We start from the raw sequence: 19,372 nt of genomic DNA, 5'->3' as shown, positions 1-19,372 counted from the left end.
CTTCACAGTATTCCTCCAACAGGAAGAAGATCACTGATCTGCCAGTATGGGTACACATCTGCATTACAAATGGATTACTAATTAGTTACTTTTATTTTAAATGTTTTACTTATCTTTTTTTTTTTACTCAACACTTATTTTTTTTTAAATGCATTGTTGGTTAAGGACTTGTATGTAAGCAATTTCACTGTAAGGTCTACACCTGTTGTATTTGGCGTATGTGACAAATACAATTTGATTTGAAGCAAAAGCTTATAGACCAAGGCCCTGTTGCAATAGCGATTTTAGCATGCAAATCTTGATGTGGCAATAACAACAAATATTAAGTGGGATGCATGCCAGCAAAGCCACAACACTAAACAATACATGAATTGCACTATAACGACAAACGGTGCCCACAAACTGTTAGGGCCTACATAAAGCTGTCACAACACTGCTACACCTTGCTATCAGCAGAGTTTTGTCTTGCAGCGAAACAGTTCATCCAGCCTCATTTACTGCCTTTAAAAAAAGCATAGCTGATATGGTTGACTTGCTTAAACAAATGTGGTTTCTAATGAAAATTGAGATGTACAAACTATGGCATAAGGGGGATGACAAGCGGATAAGAGGCTACCTGTAATTTCGATTAAGACATTAATGGACGAGCTAGGATGGATGTTGTCAATATAACTATTTTTTTAGCACTTTTGAAATGTACAGCGACAGAATTCAGAACATGGGTCGTTCTTACAGTGTTCTCCCTGTACACCAAGTCAGAACCATAGGATGAATAAAGAGCGCATATAAGCAGACAATGAGAGCTCTAACAATATGTGATGATTACACTTCTCTAAAATAGGTTATAGGCTACATGTGCACCATCAAGTCAGAACAGTAGACAACATTAAGAGGGGTAAATAGACAAAATTATTAGGGTGAGGCACAGGCACCTTGTTGTGCTGTGCTCACTTTAACAGGAAGGTGGCTCGGCGGTCCTTCGTGGGCAAATTCTGTCATCAAAGTCTGGCATTCTCTGGATTTATGGTGCTTTCAAAAAAACTGGGAACTCAGAAAAAAATCGAATCATGATGATGTCATTGATCTTCAGGTCATAGCTCTAGAAAGAGGCCGGATGACCGTTCAAAACTTATTTTCCCAGGAGCTCGTTTATTCCTGACTTCCCAGTTGTCTTGAACTCACTGAAGTCAAGTTTTTGCAGTTCCGAGTTAAAAGTTGTTTTGAGTACATTTTATCTATAATTGTTCTTATTTATCTTCACATGACAAGGATTAAAAAGGATTTGTCAGTAGATTGTTAACTTGATTCATGATGATGACTGCTAGCTAAGATTTTGAAAGGATGATGACATGATCAATCCAATCAAAGCAACTGTACATATAACGTGATTTGACGTAATTTTATCTGTGGACAATGACATTGAGCCTTCTTGGATGGGCACTTCTAATGTAACTCTATGGCAGTGCCCAAGGGGCTAGAATTGTCTAAGTCTACCCTTAGACTTATGTGCCACATTTTTTGAGTCATTAACTATTGAGTCAATAAGTATTCAACCCTTTTGTTATGGCAAGCCTAGATAAGAAACAACAAATATAATACAAATAATCTGAATATTTTTTATTTATTTGACCTTCATTTATCTAGGCAAGTCAGTTAAGAACAAATTCTTATTTTCAATGACGGCCTAGGAACGGTGGGTTAACTGCCTGTTCAGGGGCAGAACGAGGGATTTGTACCTCAGGGATTTGAACTTGCAGTCCAATGCTCTAACCACTAGGCTACCCTGCCACCCCAGGTGACCTGCATTCAGTGTGTCTATTACTCAATTACTCTATATGGGGCATTAGCCTCAAGGTACAGGGCTGAGTAACAAACACATACATACACAAAAGAATATGACTGGAATTACAAAACCTTTTGACATTAAAAAAATAAATGTTGTCTTCCAAATTCAAGTTATTCATTTGAAAATGTGTGGACCTGTGGCTACCCCCTTAGTGCCTGTCTGTGTTGTTAAGTGGGAGACTGGGGTCTGTGGCTTTTTAACTCAGGGTAAGGGTCGCAGGGAGAGATGGTGCATGGCATGCGTGTTGGATAGATAGGTCAGTGCAGGGACAGGCCCACTAGTGTGTCTGTCTGACACATCAGTTTAGCAGACTGGGGGGAACGTTTGAGAGGAAGAGTCACCGCGTGGTCAGGCTAAGAGCACTGTCTGTGTGCCAAATTGCCAATACATCATAGCACATGTACCAATAACCATTCTATCATACTACCTTGACCAATTTTTTGGGCATTGTATGCATATGTACCCAATGTACATATGGTGAAATAATAGTCAGAAAACAAACATGTTTTCAGTTGTCCTCAATTTATATAACATTCACAGTAAAGTCATATTCTAATAGAATATCAGTAGTCTCCTTAGCTTTATCTAGATTCATTGAGTCAGACTAGCTATATTCAGTAATAATAGCAGACATTTATCCAACATAATTGTCATTATTACATCCCCCTCTACTTTTAGACAGCTGTGTGACTTGTATTCCAGACAGCTTCATAATAGTAGATGGCCACATGTGGAATGTGTGTAATGCGTTGTGCCCTTAGGTAGTATTAATAAATTGCATAAAGAGAAAAAGCATGTCTGTTTAAATGTCAGTGCAGCTGTAGCTTTGCATTAAAAGCTCAGTGTGACATTGCCATATGTGTTGCCCCGATGGGTAAGACATTTGCTAGAATGAATCTGCTCAACAAATCTTTTGATTGCACTTTATTTTGCTCTGCTGTTTTCATTGGTATTTAGGCCTACCTGGTATTTTGTAGGACATTATGAGTACTTTCTGGTACTTGGTAATCATTTAACACAGCTGATAAATGGTGTCAAGTGATGCTTGATTTAATGAATCCACCAAAAAAGTAAATCTTAGATTATTACTATGTAATAACACTTTGCTATGTCATGTAAAATATTGCTACCCAGGGTTTTAATGTAAATTCTTTCAAATACACTGTGCAAATAAAGAAATAAATATATTATGAAAGTGACAAACAATTGCAAGATAAGGCACATTGATATTACTTGGTCAACTACTGCCATTGAAAAATTATACCAAGGCTAGCAAATAGAACAAACATTGTTTAAAATTAAAATGTTTATACCCTCCTAAAAATGCATCTCAATAAATATGCACTAATTCATATACACTTTGTAGCAACATATTTTCAATAAAAATGTTGGCCCTTAAATGGGTAATCTGCGATTGCTACATCCATTTTGGACTTCAAATTCATGATATATGGCCAATGATTCTTGACAAACATGACTTATTATGCATCACGAGCTTAGTTCGTCTGTCGTACCCCACCAGAACCCAAAATATAAGCTTGTTTGAACTGCAGATTGCCCTTTATCTAATACATGACACTTGTGGGAATACAGCACCATTGAATATAGAATGAAAGAACATAATATCCTATGAATAATAAAGTGATTTTCATTGGAGCAGCAAAATCAAGTACCCATTGCGCTAATTTTGTTGGATATAGTATGCAATATTTGTGTTAAAATGAAGTGTGAGGAGAGACAGAAGTAAATAAAATCAGATGAAGATTGTGTATTAATTTAGTATTAATCAATATTGAGTTAAATCAAATCCCAATTTGTTTTAGCTGACTGTGCTAATATCAGAGGACTTTAGAGTATTTGAGACAAAAAAAGGAGGGAGCAAAAACCTCGACAGAGGGACACAAAGACAAACAAGAGCAGAGTATAAGGGAAAGTCATATATTGAGCCGCAAGGGCGGTGGGGGAGTTCCTCATATGCAGGCGTCGAAAGCCCAGCCAAGCTCCTTCAAAAAGCTCTTCTTCCCACACTTGACCTTTCCGTAGCGCTCCAGCTGCAGCTCGGGCACTGCTGAGCGCCAGCCAATCAGAGCCTGGGTGGTCTGCGGAACAGGGGGAGAGGGTCCCACCTGCAACAAACCTCAGTGTCACGCATGGCCAAGCATTTCCGTCTGCATCCCAAATGCACCATATTCTCTACGTTTTGCAATATTATGTACACTCCCATCCATATGTATTTGAACAGTGAGGATAAAATAAAAAATCCAGCAGTTTCGATTTGAGATCAAATGTTTCATATGCAGGCGACAGAACAGAATGTCACCTTTATTTGATGATTGTATGAAACTAACAGTCAGGTAAAAAATAATTGGCACCGTTGATAATGGTGAGCAAAAACTATATTAAAAATACTGAGCTACTGTATATTGTATGCTCCAACAAATGTGAAAATGATGTTATATTAACAATGCCTTAGAGAAAGAGATTTTGCTTAACAAGATATTTTTTTTTTCTCTGAAAAAGAGAGGTAAAAATTGTTGGCACCTCCGTTTTCAATACCTTTCAATGCCTCAACTACAGAAGCAACCAGGTTTTTGGCTAAAATGGCCTGGTACTGGGTAAAGTTTATGATGCCGTTGAACTTAAAGCAGGAATGCGCAGGTTGTGGGCGGCCCTACAAAAAAATACAAAATATGCATGACATTGTCTAGTGGTAACCTAGTGGTTAGAGCGTTGGACAAGTAACCGAAAGGTTGCAAGTTCATATTCCCGAGCTGACAAGGTACAAATCTGTCGTTCTGCCCCTGAACAGGCAGTTAACCCACTGTTCCTAGGCCGTCATTGAAAATAAGAATTTGTTCTTAACTGACTTGCCAAGTAAAATAAAATAAAAAAATTGGAGGACCCAAAAAAGCCGATAGCGATTAATCGGGCAATTTAATAATGACAATTGCAACAATACTGAATGAACATTTATTTTAAATTAATATAATACATCAATAAAAATCTATTTAGCCTCATAAATAATGAAACATTTTCAATTTGGATTAAATAATGCAGAAACAAAGTGTTGGAGAAGAAAGTAAAATTGCAATATGTGCCATGTAAAAAAGATAATGTTTAAGTTCCTTGCTCAGAACATGAGAACATATGAAAGTAGGTGGTTCCTTTTAACACGAGACTTCAATATTCCAAGGTAAGAGGTTTTAGGTTGTAGTTAATATAGTATAGTATAGTATTTATAGGACTATTTCTCTCTATACCATTTGTATTTCATATACCTTTGACTATTGGATGTTCTTATAGGCACACTTTAGTATTGCCAGTGTAACAGTATAGCTTCCGTCCCTCTCCTCGCCACACTCAAAGCAGCGTTACCCATCGCTCCACAAAAGCCGTGGCCCTTGCAGAGCAAGGGGAACAACCACTCCAAGTCTTAGAGCAAGTGATGTTTGAAACGCTGTTAGTGCGCACCCCGCTAACTAGCTATCCATTTCACATCGGTTACACCAGCCTAATCTCGGGAGTTGATAGGCTTGAAGTCATAAACAGCGCTGTGCTTGCGAAGAGCTGCTGGCAAAACTCACGAAAGTGCTGTTTAAATGAATGCTTGCGAGCCTGCTACTGCCTACCATCGCTCAGTCAGACTGCTCTATCAAATATCAAATCATAGACTTAATTATAACATAATAACACACACAAATACGAGCCTTTGGTCATTAATATGGTCAAATCTGGAAACTATCATTTCGAAAACAAAACGTTTATTATTTCTGTGAAATACGGAACCGTTCGGTATTTTATCTAACGGGTGGCATCCATAAGTCTAAATATAATTACGTAAAATTCTGGCAAATTAGTTCGCAATGAGCCAGGCTGCCCAAACTGTTGCATATACCCTGACTCTGCGTGCAATGAATGCAAGAGAAGTGACACAATTTCACCTGGTTAATATTGCCTGCTAACCTGGATTTCTTTTAGCTAAATATGCAGGTTTAAAAATATATACTTCAGTGTATTGATTTTAAGAAAGGCATTGGTGTTTATGGTTAGGTACAGTCGTGCAACGATTGTGCTTTTTTCGCAAATGCGCTTTTGTTAAATCATCCCCCTGCGTTGCATCGATTATATGCAACGCAGGACATGCTAGATAAACTAGTAATATCATCAACCATGTGTAGTTAACGAGTGATTATGATTGATAGATTGTTTTTTATAAGATAAGTTTAATGCTAGCTAGCAACTTACCTTGGCTTCTACTGCATTTTCATAACAGGCAGGCCCCTCGTGGAGTGCAATGAGAGGAAGGTGGTTAGAGTGTTGGACTAGTTAACTGTAAGGTTGCAAGATTGAATCCCAGAGCTGACAAGGTAAAAATCTGTCGTCCTGCCCCTGAACAAGGCAGTTAACCCACCGTTCCTAGGCAGTCATTGAAAATAAGAATGTGTTCTTAACTGACTTGCCTAGTTAAAAATAAAGGTGTAAAATAATAATAATAAAACAGCAAAATCGGAGTCCAAAAATACAGATTTTGAAAACTTGAAATCGGCCCTAATTAAATCGGCCATTCCGATTAATCGGCCGACCTCTATTCTGAACGTGACATAATTCGTAAATCTGCACAAACCACACAAATGTAGTTGATTATTTACTAATAAGCTAAATGATAACATAAGATACACATACACAGACAGTCTAGGTTATTGGTTAGAACTTAATACAAATGGCAACAGGTCCCTAGTTGACCAACACAATATGACACAGATTTAAAGAGAGAGAGCATGAGAGAAAAGCACACTTGGATACATTTGTAAACTATGCTTAGTTTAGCCCTAATACCATGCCTCAAACTGTCACTCTTATGGGTTAGAATTATAATGCATGTATTTATGTGTTGGTCTCCGTTGGGTATCTCGTCATAGACCGAGTTCCACTTAGTGGGATAGGTTTGGCTGACGCCCTGGCTGACACCCTGGTTTGGCCGATGCCCTGTTCTTCGTTACCGGGTGTAAGTCTCTGATTGTACACACGATGTCACAATGTCCTTTCTCTTGGTGGTCTGTTCCCTTGCACTCGTTCTGTGAGAATGGTCTTCTTGGGAGGCTAATCAGCCATGTCGACGCTCCCAGCTTGGGCAAGAGGGCTGTGTAGACAACCGATGACTTGAAGAGAATAACCAGTTGGTCCTTCTTGAATTCACATTCTTAGATACAGTAGCATTTATTATTAAGAGGTTCCTTTGTCCTCTTCAACCTCGTGTTGCGTTTCGGGGTCGCGACTACTTGTAAACCTTGCCTGCACTGCGTGGTAAACTTAGTCTGGTATGTAAATTCTTAACTCACATGCTTTATACCCCAGGGTAGAAAGGCGTTCCCATCTTTATGACACACTCTCTGGGTTACCTGGGGCGTAGCTAGTTTCCAGGTATTATAAATGGCTATGATCTTGTTTAGACAACTAAAATCACAGTCTTATTGTCACCAAAACATTCTCCTTCATCTGGATATTTTCTACACAACATAAAGTATGTAAACATCACATACACATTATGAAAACGCTTTAAGTTAATGTTTTCGTTATAGTGTCTTCATTTAACTTTTAATTAAATAACAAAATCGACATTCCTTTTCATATTCCATCTATCATTATTACCACCATTTTGGCTGATGAAATATAATGTCCCAAAGTCTATTTATTGCATGTTAGAGTTCCGAGGTAGATTCTCCATAAGGAAGGCCCACACAGACATTCCAGTCCCAAACACTAAAGGAAGAAGGATTTATAACGGGCGTGAGGTGTCATAATGGTCGGGGATCTGTTTGTTAACTTGGCTTTCAAGGATAGGATAGATATATGTCTGTAGCAGTTTGGGTCTAGAGTGTCTCCCCCTTTGAATAGGGGGATGCCCGCAGCAGCTTTCCAATCTTTGGGGATCTCAGACGATAGGGGTTGAAACAATTTTGGCAGATCATTTTATAAGGAGAGGGTCCAGATTGTCTAGCCCGGCTGATTTGTAAGGGGTCCAGATTTTGCAGCTCTTTTAGAACATCAGCTATCTGAATTTGGGTGAAGGAGAAATGGGGAGGCTTGGGCAAGTTGCTGTGGGGGGGTGCAGGGCTGTTGACCGGGGTAGGGGTAGCCAGGTGGAAAGCATGACCAGCCGTAGAAAAATGCTTATTGAAATTCTCCTTTAGCACGGATTTATCAGTGGTGACAGTGTTTCCTAGCCTCAGTGCAGTGGGCAGCTGGGAGGAGGTGATCTTATTCGCCATGGACTTTACAGTATCTCAGAACATTTTGGAGTTTGTGCACAGGATGCAAATTTCTGTTTGAAAAAGCTAGCCTTTGCTTTCCTAACTGCCTGTGTATTTTGGTTCCTAACTTCCCTGAAAAGTTGCATATCGTGGGGGCTATTCTATGCTAATGTAGTACGCCACAGGATGTGAAACTGGTTGAGAGAATACCAAGAGCGTGCAAAGCTGTCAAGGCAAAGGGTGGCTACTTTGAAGAATCTAAAATATATTTGGATTTGTACATGATTCCATGTGTTATTTATAGTTTTGATGTCTTCACTATTATTCTACAATGTAGACAATAGTAAAAAATAAAGAAAAACCCTTGAATGAGTAGGTGTCCAAACCTTTGACTGGTATGGTACGTTGTAAACTTTCATTCATAGGCTAGGTTTTAGCAACCTCATGATGGGTGTAGAGAAAATTATAGTATCATGTAGTAACCTAAACCTATCACTGTTACATTGAACTGGGTGAATGGAATATGAATGAGTCATCCAATATTCTGTAATAGAAATAAGGCCATGCTCATGGAATTGTTTTGTTGTCCTCTTCATCTTAAACGGCACTGACTGCCACTGGTGTGCACTATCTGGTACAGTAGCTCTTTGCCCTCGGACTCTTGTTGGCCCTTCTCAGCTCTGTGAACTACAGTGGCTATCAATTAATAAAAGGGTCAATTGTGCCTGGTACAGTCCCCCAGTATCTAAAGAACTACTGTATATCACTACTGTTAGGGACTGTCATTCCTACGCAACGAGAGGCAGTGCCAAAGATTTTGTGCCATGTCGATTCAAGATTGATACTGGCCAGAACAAGTTTTTGAAATACGACTGGTAGAGTGGAATAAACTCCTAGCTGAGATAAAAACTGTTTCTGCCAGTCTTAGGTTCAAATACCAATGCAAGGCTTGGTTAATGTTGAGATGTGTAACATGTAAAGCCAATCTGCGCTAGTGGAGGTATTTGTTAGATGTTTATATATGCAATTTTTTTTCGTATAGATCTAAATGTGGACATTGTGCATGATTGATTCTATGGCACAGAGTGCCCATGTCACGTGTTTGGCACTGCAGCCACTTGCCTACCAATAGAGGACCACAATGACTTTTTGTGTATATAATCCTCTGCAATTTGGTATTAATATTGGTTGCCTGGTGTGGCTTCTTAAAGTATTTTAAATGGTCAAATAAAATCAATGGCACACACATGCGTTCATTCTATCTTGTGAATTGAAATAAGGAGAAATAAAGTTGATTTAGTAGGTTTCTGGTGTAGCAGGTTGAACATCACATTGACACAATTATGGCGATGCATGTAGCTGAAGGGTTAGGCTGTTCGTCATCTATGGCTGTTTCCTCCATCCAACAGGTCCAAACTATCCTGTGCATTTAAGGTTGACGTAGGAAATCATGAAACAAATTGTTACTTCAATCGTACATGGTACATTGCAATGTAATATTCCCGTATACACCCCACTGTTTCCTGTGCGTATGCCAAATAAACTATTTTGATTTGATAATATATTATTAATGGAAAAAGCGTACATTACAGTGACGACGTACGTTTATGAATTCAACCACCTCATCTTCTTCAATGCTCTCCAGGGTTGTGAATCACCATCAATGTTCTGTTGATTACAGCCAAATGTGGGGTGGAAAGACATTACTACCAAATAAGTACATGTCACAACAGCAACCTTTACATACATAGGATGTGGTGTTGTGCTGTAACCAGTGTAATGTGTCATGCTAATGTAATAATCCTATTACTTGATGGCCCAACGTCCACCAACATCAAATCAAATCAAATTTTATTTGTCACATACACATGGTTAGCAGATGTTAATGCGAGTGTAGCGAAATGCTTGTGCTTCTAGTTCCGACAATGCAGTAATAACGAACAAGTAATCTAACTAACAATTCCAAAAAAACTACTGTCTTATACACAGTGTAAGGGGATAAAGAATATGTACATAAGGATATATGAATGAGTGATGGTACAGAGCAGCATAGGCAAGATACAGTAGATGATATCGAGTACAGTATATACATATGAGATGAGTATGTAAACCAAGTGGCGTAGTTAAAGTGGCTAGTGATACATGTATTACATAAGGATGCAGTCGATGATATAGAGTACAGTATCTACGTACGCATATGAGATGAATAATGTAGGGTAAGTAACATTATATAAGGTAGCATTGTTTAAAGTGGCTAGTGATATATTTACATCATTTCCCATCAATTCCCATGATTAAAGTGGCTGGAGTAGAGTCAGTGACATTGACAGTGTGTTGGCAGTAGCCACTCAATGTTAGTGGTGGCTGTTTAACAGTCTGATGGCCTTGAGATAGAAGCTGTTTTTCAGTCTCTCGGTCCCAGCTTTGATGCACCTGTACTGACCTCGCCTTCTGGATGACAGCGGGGTGAACAGGCAGTGGCTCGGGTGGTTGATGTCCTTGATGATCTTTATGGCCTTCCTGTAGCATCGGGTGGTGTAGGTGTCCTGGAGGGCAGGTAGTTTGCCCCCGGTGATGCGTTGTGCAGACCTCACTACCCTCTGGAGAGCCTTACGGTTGAGGGCGGTGCAGTTGCCATACCAGGCGGTGATACAGCCCGCCAGGATGCTCTCGATTGTGCATCTGTAGAAGTTTGTGAGTGCTTTTGGTGACAAGCCGAATTTCTTCAGCCTCCTGAGGTTGAAGAGACGCTGCTGCGCCTTCCTCACGATGCTGTCTGTGTGAGTGGACCAATTCAGTTTGTCTGTGATGTGTATGCCGAGGAACTTAAAACTTGCTACCCTCTCTACTACTGTTCCATCGATGTGGATGGGGGGGTGTTCCCTCTGCTGTTTCCTGAAGTCCACAATCATCTCCTTAGTTTTGTTGACGTTGAGTGTGAGGTTATTTTCCTGACACCACACTCCGAGGGCCCTCACCTCCTCCCTGTAGGCCGTCTCGTCGTTATTGGTAATCAAGCCTACCACTGTTGTGTCGTCCGCAAACTTGATGATTGAGTTGGAGGCGTGCATGGCCACGCAGTCGTGGGTGAACAGGGAGTACAGGAGAGGGCTCAGAACGCACCCTTGTGGGGCCCCAGTGTTGAGGATCAGCGGGGAGGAGATGTTGTTGCCTACCCTCACCACCTGGGGGCGGCCCGTCAGGAAGTCCAGTACCCAGTTGCACAGGGCGGGGTCGAGACCCAGGGTCTCGAGCTTGATGACGAGCTTGGAGGGTACTATGGTGTTGAATGCCGAGCTGTAGTCGATGAACAGCATTCTCACATAGGTATTCCTCTTGTCCAGATGGGTTAGGGCAGTGTGCAGTGTGGTTGAGATTGCATCATCTGTGGACCTATTTGGGCGGTAAGCAAATTGGAGTGGGTCAAGGGTGTCAGGTAGGGTGGAGGTGATATGGTCCTTGACTAGTCTCTCAAAGCACTTCATGATGACGGATGTGAGTGCTACGGGGCGGTAGTCGTTTAGCTCAGTTACCTTAGCTTTCTTGGGAACAGGAACAATGGTGGCCCTCTTGAAGCATGTGGGAACAGCAGACTGGTATAGGGATTGATTGAATATGTCCGTAAACACACCGGCCAGCTGGTCTGCGCATGCTCTGAGGGCGCGGCTGGGGATGCCGTCTGGGCCTGCAGCCTTGCGAGGGTTAACACGTCTAAATGTCTTACTCACTTCGGCTGCAGTGAAGGAGAGACCGCATGTTTTCGTTGCAGGCCATGTCAGTGGCACTGTATTGTCCTCAAAGCGGGCAAAAAAGTTATTTAGTCTGCCTGGGAGCAAGACATCCTGGTCCGTGACTGGGCTGGGTTTCTTCCTGTAGTCCGTGATTGACTGTAGACCCTGCCACATGCCTCTTGTGTCTGAGCCATTGAATTGAGATTCTACTTTGTCTCTGTACTGGCGCTTAGCTTGTTTGATAGCCTTGCGGAGGGAATAGCTGCACTGTTTGTATTCAGTCATGTAACCAGACACTTTGCCCTGATTAAAAGCAGTGGTTCGCGCCTTCAGTTCCACACGAATGCTGCCATCAATCCACGGTTTCTGGTTAGGGAATGTTTTAATCGTTACTATGGGAACGACATCTTCAACGCACGTTCTAATGAACTCGCACACCGAATCAGCGTATTCGTCAATGTTGTTATCTGCCGCAATACGAAACATCTCCCAGTCCACGTGATGGAAGCAGTCTTGGAGTGTGGAGTCAGCTTGGTCGGACCAGCGTTGGACAGACCTCAGCGTGGGAGCTTCTTGTTTTAGTTTCTGTCTGTAGGCAGGGATCAGTCGTGGTCAGCTTTTCCGAAAGGGGGGCGGGGCAGGGCCTTATATGCGTCGCGGAAGTTAGAGTAACAATGATCCAGGGTCTTTCCACCCCTGGTTGCGCAATCGATATGCTGATAAAATTTAGGGAGTCTTGTTTTCAGATTAGCCTTGTTAAAATCCCCAGCTACAATGAATGCAGCCTCCGGATAAATCGTTTCCAGTTTGCAGAGAGTTAAATAAAGTTCGTTCAGAGCCATCGATGTGTCTGCTTGGGGGGGGGGGATATATACGGCTGTGATTATAATCGAAGAGAATTCTCTTGGTAGATAATGCGGTCTACATTTGATTGTGAGGAATTCTAAATCAGGTGAACAGAAGGATTTGAGTTCCTGTATGTTTCTTTCATCACACCATGTCACGTTGGCCATAAGGCATACGCCCCCGCCCCTCTTCTTACCAGAAAGATGTTCGTTTCTGTCGGCGCGATGCGTGGAGAAACCCGCTGGCTGCACCGCTTCGGATTGCGTCTCTCCAGTTAGCCATGTTTTCGTGAAGCAGAGAACGTTACAGTCTCTGATGTCCCTCTGGAATGCTACCCTTGCTCGGATTTCATCAACCTTGTTGTCAAGAGACTGGACATTGGCAAGAAGAATGCTAGGGAGTCTCCGGAGTCTGACCAGAAGACCGCTTCGTTTCCCTCTCTTTCTGAGTCGTTTTTTTGGGTCGCTGCATGTAATCCACTCCGTTACACTGGTTGTAAGGCAGAACACAGGATCCGCATCGCGAAAAACATATTCTTGGTCGTACTGATGGTGAGTTGACGCTGATCTTATATTCAGTAGTTCTTCTCGGCTGTATGTAATGAAACCTAAGATGACCCGGGGTACTAGTGTAAGAAATAACACGTAAAAAAACAAAAAACTGCATAGTTTCCTAGGACAACTGCATAGTTTCCTAGGAACGCGAAGCGAGGCGGCCATCTCTGTCAGCGCCGGAAGGCCTCCCTTTGCAGATGAGCTATTGTTTACTTTGCTGACCACGCTGGATATTCATTCAAGTTTTATCATAGGTACACTTCAACTGTGAGAGACGGAATCTAAAACAAAGATCCCGAAAATCACATTGTATGATTTTTAAGTAAGTCATTTGCATTGTATTGCATGACATAAGTATTTGATACATCAGAAAAGCAGAACTTAATATTTGGTACAGAAACCTTTGTTTGCAATTACAGAGATCATATGTTTCCTGTAGTTCTTGACCAGGTTTGCACACACTGCAGCAGGGATTTTTGCCCACTCCTCCATACAGACCTTCTCCAGATCCTTCAGGTTTCGGGGCTGTCACTGGGCAATACGGACTTTCAGCTCCCTCCAAAGATTTTCTATTGGGTTCAGGTCTGGAGACGGGCTAGGCCACTCCAGGACCTTGAGGTGCTTCTTACGGAGCCACTTTGGCTGTGTGTTTTGGGTCGTTGTCATGCTGGAAGACCCAGCCACCACCCATTTTCAATGCTCTTACTGAAGGAAGGAGGTTGTTGGCCAAGATCTCGCGATACATGGCCCCATCCATCCTCCCCTCAATACGGTGCAGTCGTCCTGTCCCCTTTGCAGAAAAGCATCCCCAAAGAATGATGCTTCCACCTCCATGCTTCACGGTTGGGATGGTGTTCTTGGGGTTGTACTCATCCTTCTTCTTCCTCCAAACACGGCGAGTGGAGTTTAGACCAAAAAGCTCTATTTTTGTCTCCTCAGACCACATGACCTTCTTCCATTCCTCCTCTGGATCATCCAGATGGTCATTCGCTGGCTTGAGCAGGGGGACCTTGCGTGCGCTGCAGGATTTTTATCCATGACGGCATAGTGTGTTACTAATAGTTTTCTTTGAGACTGTGGTCCCAGCTCTCTTCAGGTCATTGACCAGGTCCTGCCGTGTAGTTCTGGGCTGATCCCTCACCTTTCTCATGATCATTGGTTTCCCACGAGATGAGATCTTGCATGGAGCCCCAGACCGAGGGTGATTGACCGTCATCTTGAACTTCCTCCATTTTCTAATAATTGCGGCAACAGTTGTTGCCTTATAAGCTGCTTGCCTATTGCCCTCTAGCCCATCCCAGTCTTGTGCAGGTCTACAATTTCACCCCTGATGTCCTTACACAGCTCTCTGGTCTTGGCCATTGTGGAGAGATTGGAGTCTGTTTGAGTGTGTGGACAGGTGTCTTTTATACAGGTAACGAGTTCAAACAGGTGCAGTTAATACAGGTAATGAGTGGAGAACAGGAGGGCTTCTTAAAGAACAACTAACTGGTCTGTGAGAGCCGAAATTCTTACTGGTTGGTAGGTGATCAAATACTTATTAATTTGCATTTTATTGCATGACATTACTTAAAAATCATACAATATGATTTTCTGGATTTTTGTTTTAGATTCCGTCTCTCACAGTTGAAGTGTACCTATGATAAAAATTACAGACCTCTACATGCTTTGTAAGTAGGAAAACCTGCAAAATCGGCAGTGTATCAAATACTTGTTCTCCCCACTGTATAGGTTGTGACTTACTTAGAATAAAATACAAATTAAACTTTAAATGATTTATTAGTGCCTTTGAATTCATTTTTAGAAACAGAAGTTTGGCCCAGTCTGTGGCTTCAGGCTCAAGCAATGGTACCTGGACAGCCAGCCAGCAGCGGAGAATATCCTCTCCACCCTTTTGGCCACTCTTGCCAGACTGGGCAGAGATGCAGAGTTGTTTTAAAAATGTTTTTCTATAGGTAGGCCTAAAGGTTTATAGGCAAAATAACCCAACCAAAACAGAAAGCTCCTTGAACATGGGAGTATGCCAGGCGTATTAGGCAAAAATAATTTAAGGCCTATTTTATTGTAACGACCCTGGGTTTATAACCTCGGACATCGACTCTGCCGCACGAGTACGCTTTTACGGCACAGCCGATAGCGCGCCGGACCTAGAAGGTTGAGGGTTCGAGACCTGCTCCCTGCTGTTTCATATATATAGTATATAGATAACAGAACAAAAATGAACGAAACGTTTAATAGATCAGATTTTTTTGTTAATAAACACTTTGCTACGATGACACACTCAGTTATCTACCAACCTCGTTCCTTTCTTTTAGCATATGCACGTAGTAAGTAGACCATCATACTTTTGGGATAAATGTCTTTTCAGATTCCACAATGATAATTCTAGAAGTTTCATGTAGCCAGCGTGTAACAACTGCCATACATCCCACGCGTAGAACAATGGCATCCGGTCTATAACCTAACAGTTTAGCACCATACCAGCAGGTGGCATCCAAGCCTTACACATAACAGTGGACACTACATCACAACACTCCCTGTCTTGCTCCTCATCTTTGTAAGTCACCTTCATTTAGAACTTGTGTGTTTTATTTATTTGTTTATGAAAATATTTAGCGACCTCCACGACAGTAGCTAAAGGAAGGGGCTATTAGCAGTACACAAGTAGACTACAAATGCATGCTGGAGCGGACATGCCCTGAGTGCCTGAATTGAACGCTACTGGAGCGAAATTCGAGTGGTTGAGGCCAACACTCCAGTCTTTGGGAATCTCGCTCCAGTCAAATTGGGCACGCTCGGCTACTCGCTCCGCTCCAGCGTCGCTCACATCTGCAAACAAGTTAGCTAGCGTGTTGGCTTTGTCTGCTCTGTGTTTGTTTCTGGTGGCTGTCATGTTAGCTTGCAAGTGACTTTAACTTCCTCTCCACCTCTGGGACAGCAGGGTCATTCGAGTAGGCGGGTTTACGCAAAGACACACCAGACTTCTTTTAATTATGAGGAGCCAGTGTTAGATGAGACTGTTTTCAATGTTTAGTTAAAGGCTGTTCCTTTCATGAAGATTATGATGAAAATCCTGAAAATGGAAGAATGATAATTGGATATAGGTGCAGAACAGTCATTGATGAGGAATCTAAATTACATGCATGTATTGGTTTGGTTTATTCTTGTATATCATTACTGTTTCCATATAGTGGGTGATATGTCAGTATGAATTATTTAGTCATTCAGGGTGGATTGTTAAAAGATTTTATAAAGGTTTTAGATAAATGATTAAATAATTCTACCCAGAAACTTAACCATTAGGGATTAGAGGTTATGTAGCATGGACAAGGAGTAATTAAAAATAATAAACACAGGTCCAACTAGGTTGACCTATGTTTGAACCGACCCGGCTGTAACTCTGGGGAGATAAGATAGGACAGGGAGAGCCCCTCCAGGGTTCCCTTATCTGGGGGCGACTGGAACTGTCAGCTGGGTAGTGATCAACTGTGGTGAGAATTGTAGAGAAGTCGAAAGCTCTCCTAATGTTAGTGTGTATGTATGTGCGTATGTTAAGAGAATGTTCTAAAGGGAACATCAATGTATATGCACAGGAGCGCTCTCGTAAATACGTTTTCTGGCTATCGTAGCTGGGCCTCCGGCTGATTCATTTCAGCCAGTTTCCTACAAATTCTGGGTTTCAGAGTAGTTAATTGAATTGGGTTTGTGAACATCGAGAACAAAATTCTCACGACAGGAAACCACTAGTTATGGATGTAGTGTATCTGGTAATGAGGAAACCGCTAGTTATGGATGTAGTGTATCTGGTAATGAGGAAACCACTAGTTATGGATGTAGTGTATCTGGTAATGAGGAAACCACTAGTTATGGATGTAGTATATCTGGTAATGAGGAAACCACTAGTTATGGATGTAGTATATCTGCCAGGAGCAAAATGGTGAGCAAAGGTTTTAGTTTCTCACAATGTATTCTGAATGTGAATGGGGGAAAACTCAGGGGAGTAACCTCCATGTCCAGGTTGCTTATGAGTGCATTTCACTCTACTTTGGATTATAATTGTAAGGCTCGTTTGAATGTCCTGCTTAATATAATGTTTGTGTCATCATCGCAAATCAACTGTGTCGTATTTAAAAAACAATTCAACCAGTAAAATGCTCTTTGTCTAGCTTTTCCATCAGCCTGACAATGAGGGTTTGTATACTGCTTGCCAAATTGGCCCATAACTTCACCTACAAATATACCTATGTAATGAACGAAGAAGCACTTTGGTTGTTGTTGCATGACATACATAGTTTCCTCTAGGACCCATAACAACAACATAGACCTACTGTAGAACCCATAACTTCACCTAACATAGACCTACTGTAGGACCCATAACTTCACCTAACATCAACATAGACCTACTGTAGGACCCATAATTTCACCTAACAATAACACAGACCTACTGTAGGACCCATAACTTCACCTAACAAGAATATAGACCCACTGTAGGACCCATAACTTAATCTAACACCAACATAGACCTACTGCAGGACCCATAACTTCACCTAACAACATAGACCTACTGTAGGAACCATAACTTCACACTAACAACAACATCGACCTACTGTAGGACCACCAACTTCACCTAACAAGAATATAGACCTACTGTAGGACCCCTAACTTCACCTAACAACAACATAGACCTACTGCAGGACCCATAACTTCACCTAACAACATAGACCTACTGTAGGACCCATAACTTCACCTAACAATAACATAGACCTACTATAGGACCCATAACAATAACAAAGACCTACTGTAGGACCCATAACTTGACCTAAGAACGAATATAGGAAAATAGCTGTGTGTGTTGTTCAATAGTCAAGGAACAGTTCTCTACACATTATGAGCTAAGTATCTCCATTTCCAAACAGACTAAAGAGACCCGACTGTAAATCAAGCAGACAATAACATTATAAACATCAATTTGTTAGGGATGTTGGATCCAACATGGAGCACGGCATAACTGTCTTTACCAGAGAAAAGAATGAAGAAGCACTTTGGTTGTTGTTGCATGTCGTGATGTTTGTCATTTGACTGGCATTCAGAAAATGATTTCCTGGATCAGCTGATGATAGTTGAACATGTGACTAACAAAACAGCTACATTATTAAGAATGAGGTGTAATTATTGAAGAACCGCATTAATGACAGTATCCATTTGGGTGTTGTCAATAAGGTTGCAATATTTATTTTACGTGTTGCTGTGCGTTTTGTTGCCAAGCTTACTTTGCTACCTGACAACTTTACGCTTTTTACTTTTTAATTACGTTTATATTTTTTGTTTTTCCCTCACTCAACTTTTTTTCATTCAACTTGTTCACTCCGTATGCTTTATCTGGACATGGTTCGTCAGGACTTCCAACAGCCGAAGCTAAGTAGTAACATTAACGTGAATCCTTCTAATTGCAGTCGCTGTACTCCTAATATACAGGAGAACGATTGCCTTACTGCGAGGATAGCTGTGCTGCAAGCCCAGCTTCAGACACAATCGTAAGGCAAGGGTAATTTCAGTATAGGAAAGGATGAAACAGCGTCTGTGCCAGCAGTAAGTACAGATAGTAACATTAGTACAAATCCACCGCACGGTCCCCACAGCCGGACAACTTTCTCATGGCTTCTGGAGGGAAATGCTGTAGGAATGCTCAACCGGTTTTCCCCATTAAGCAGCAAGTCGGAGTCTGAGGCCGAGCCTTCTCTGGTCTCTACTCCTCCCGTTACGGGGTCTGAGACGCCGAAGCTTCCCACCATTAGCTCTGACAAATTGAAAGCCCTAGTCATTGGCGACTCCATTACCCGCAGTATTAGACTTAAAAACGAATCATCCAGCAATCATACACTGTTTACCAGAGGGCAGTCATAGCAGATAATATTTAAATTTTTTGTGAATTTAATATTCACACGGAAAAGTCCACAGACCCACTCCAAAAGGCTTTCGGAGCCATCATCAACTCAGTGGGTTTTGTCCAACATGTCTCTGGACCTACTCACTGTCACAGTAATACAGCCTAGTTTTGTCCCTTGGAATAAATGTTATGGATCTTAATGTTTTTCCTCATAAACCTGGACTATCGGACCACCATTTTATTACACTTGCAATCGC

At 41.6% G+C, this 19,372-nt stretch overlaps 1 protein-coding gene across 1 annotated transcript in view; it reads right to left on the bottom strand.

Annotated features, from left to right (window-relative positions):
• Positions 1 to 2,755: 2,755 nt before the first annotated feature.
• LOC109890128 (uncharacterized protein C20orf85) overlaps positions 2,756 to 19,372 on the bottom strand; it is a 48,197-nt gene continuing 31,580 nt past the window's right edge. The window contains exon 4 of the mRNA XM_020482082.2: positions 2,756 to 3,972. Coding sequence (XP_020337671.1) covers positions 3,817 to 3,972 — 156 coding nt within the window. The 3' untranslated portion in view covers positions 2,756 to 3,816. The remainder of the gene's footprint in view (positions 3,973 to 19,372) is intronic.

Source organism: Oncorhynchus kisutch, linkage group LG5, assembly GCF_002021735.2.
Source record: "Oncorhynchus kisutch isolate 150728-3 linkage group LG5, Okis_V2, whole genome shotgun sequence".
Taxonomy (NCBI): Eukaryota; Metazoa; Chordata; class Actinopteri; order Salmoniformes; family Salmonidae; genus Oncorhynchus; species Oncorhynchus kisutch.
This window is presented reverse-complemented; position numbering and strand designations above follow the sequence as displayed.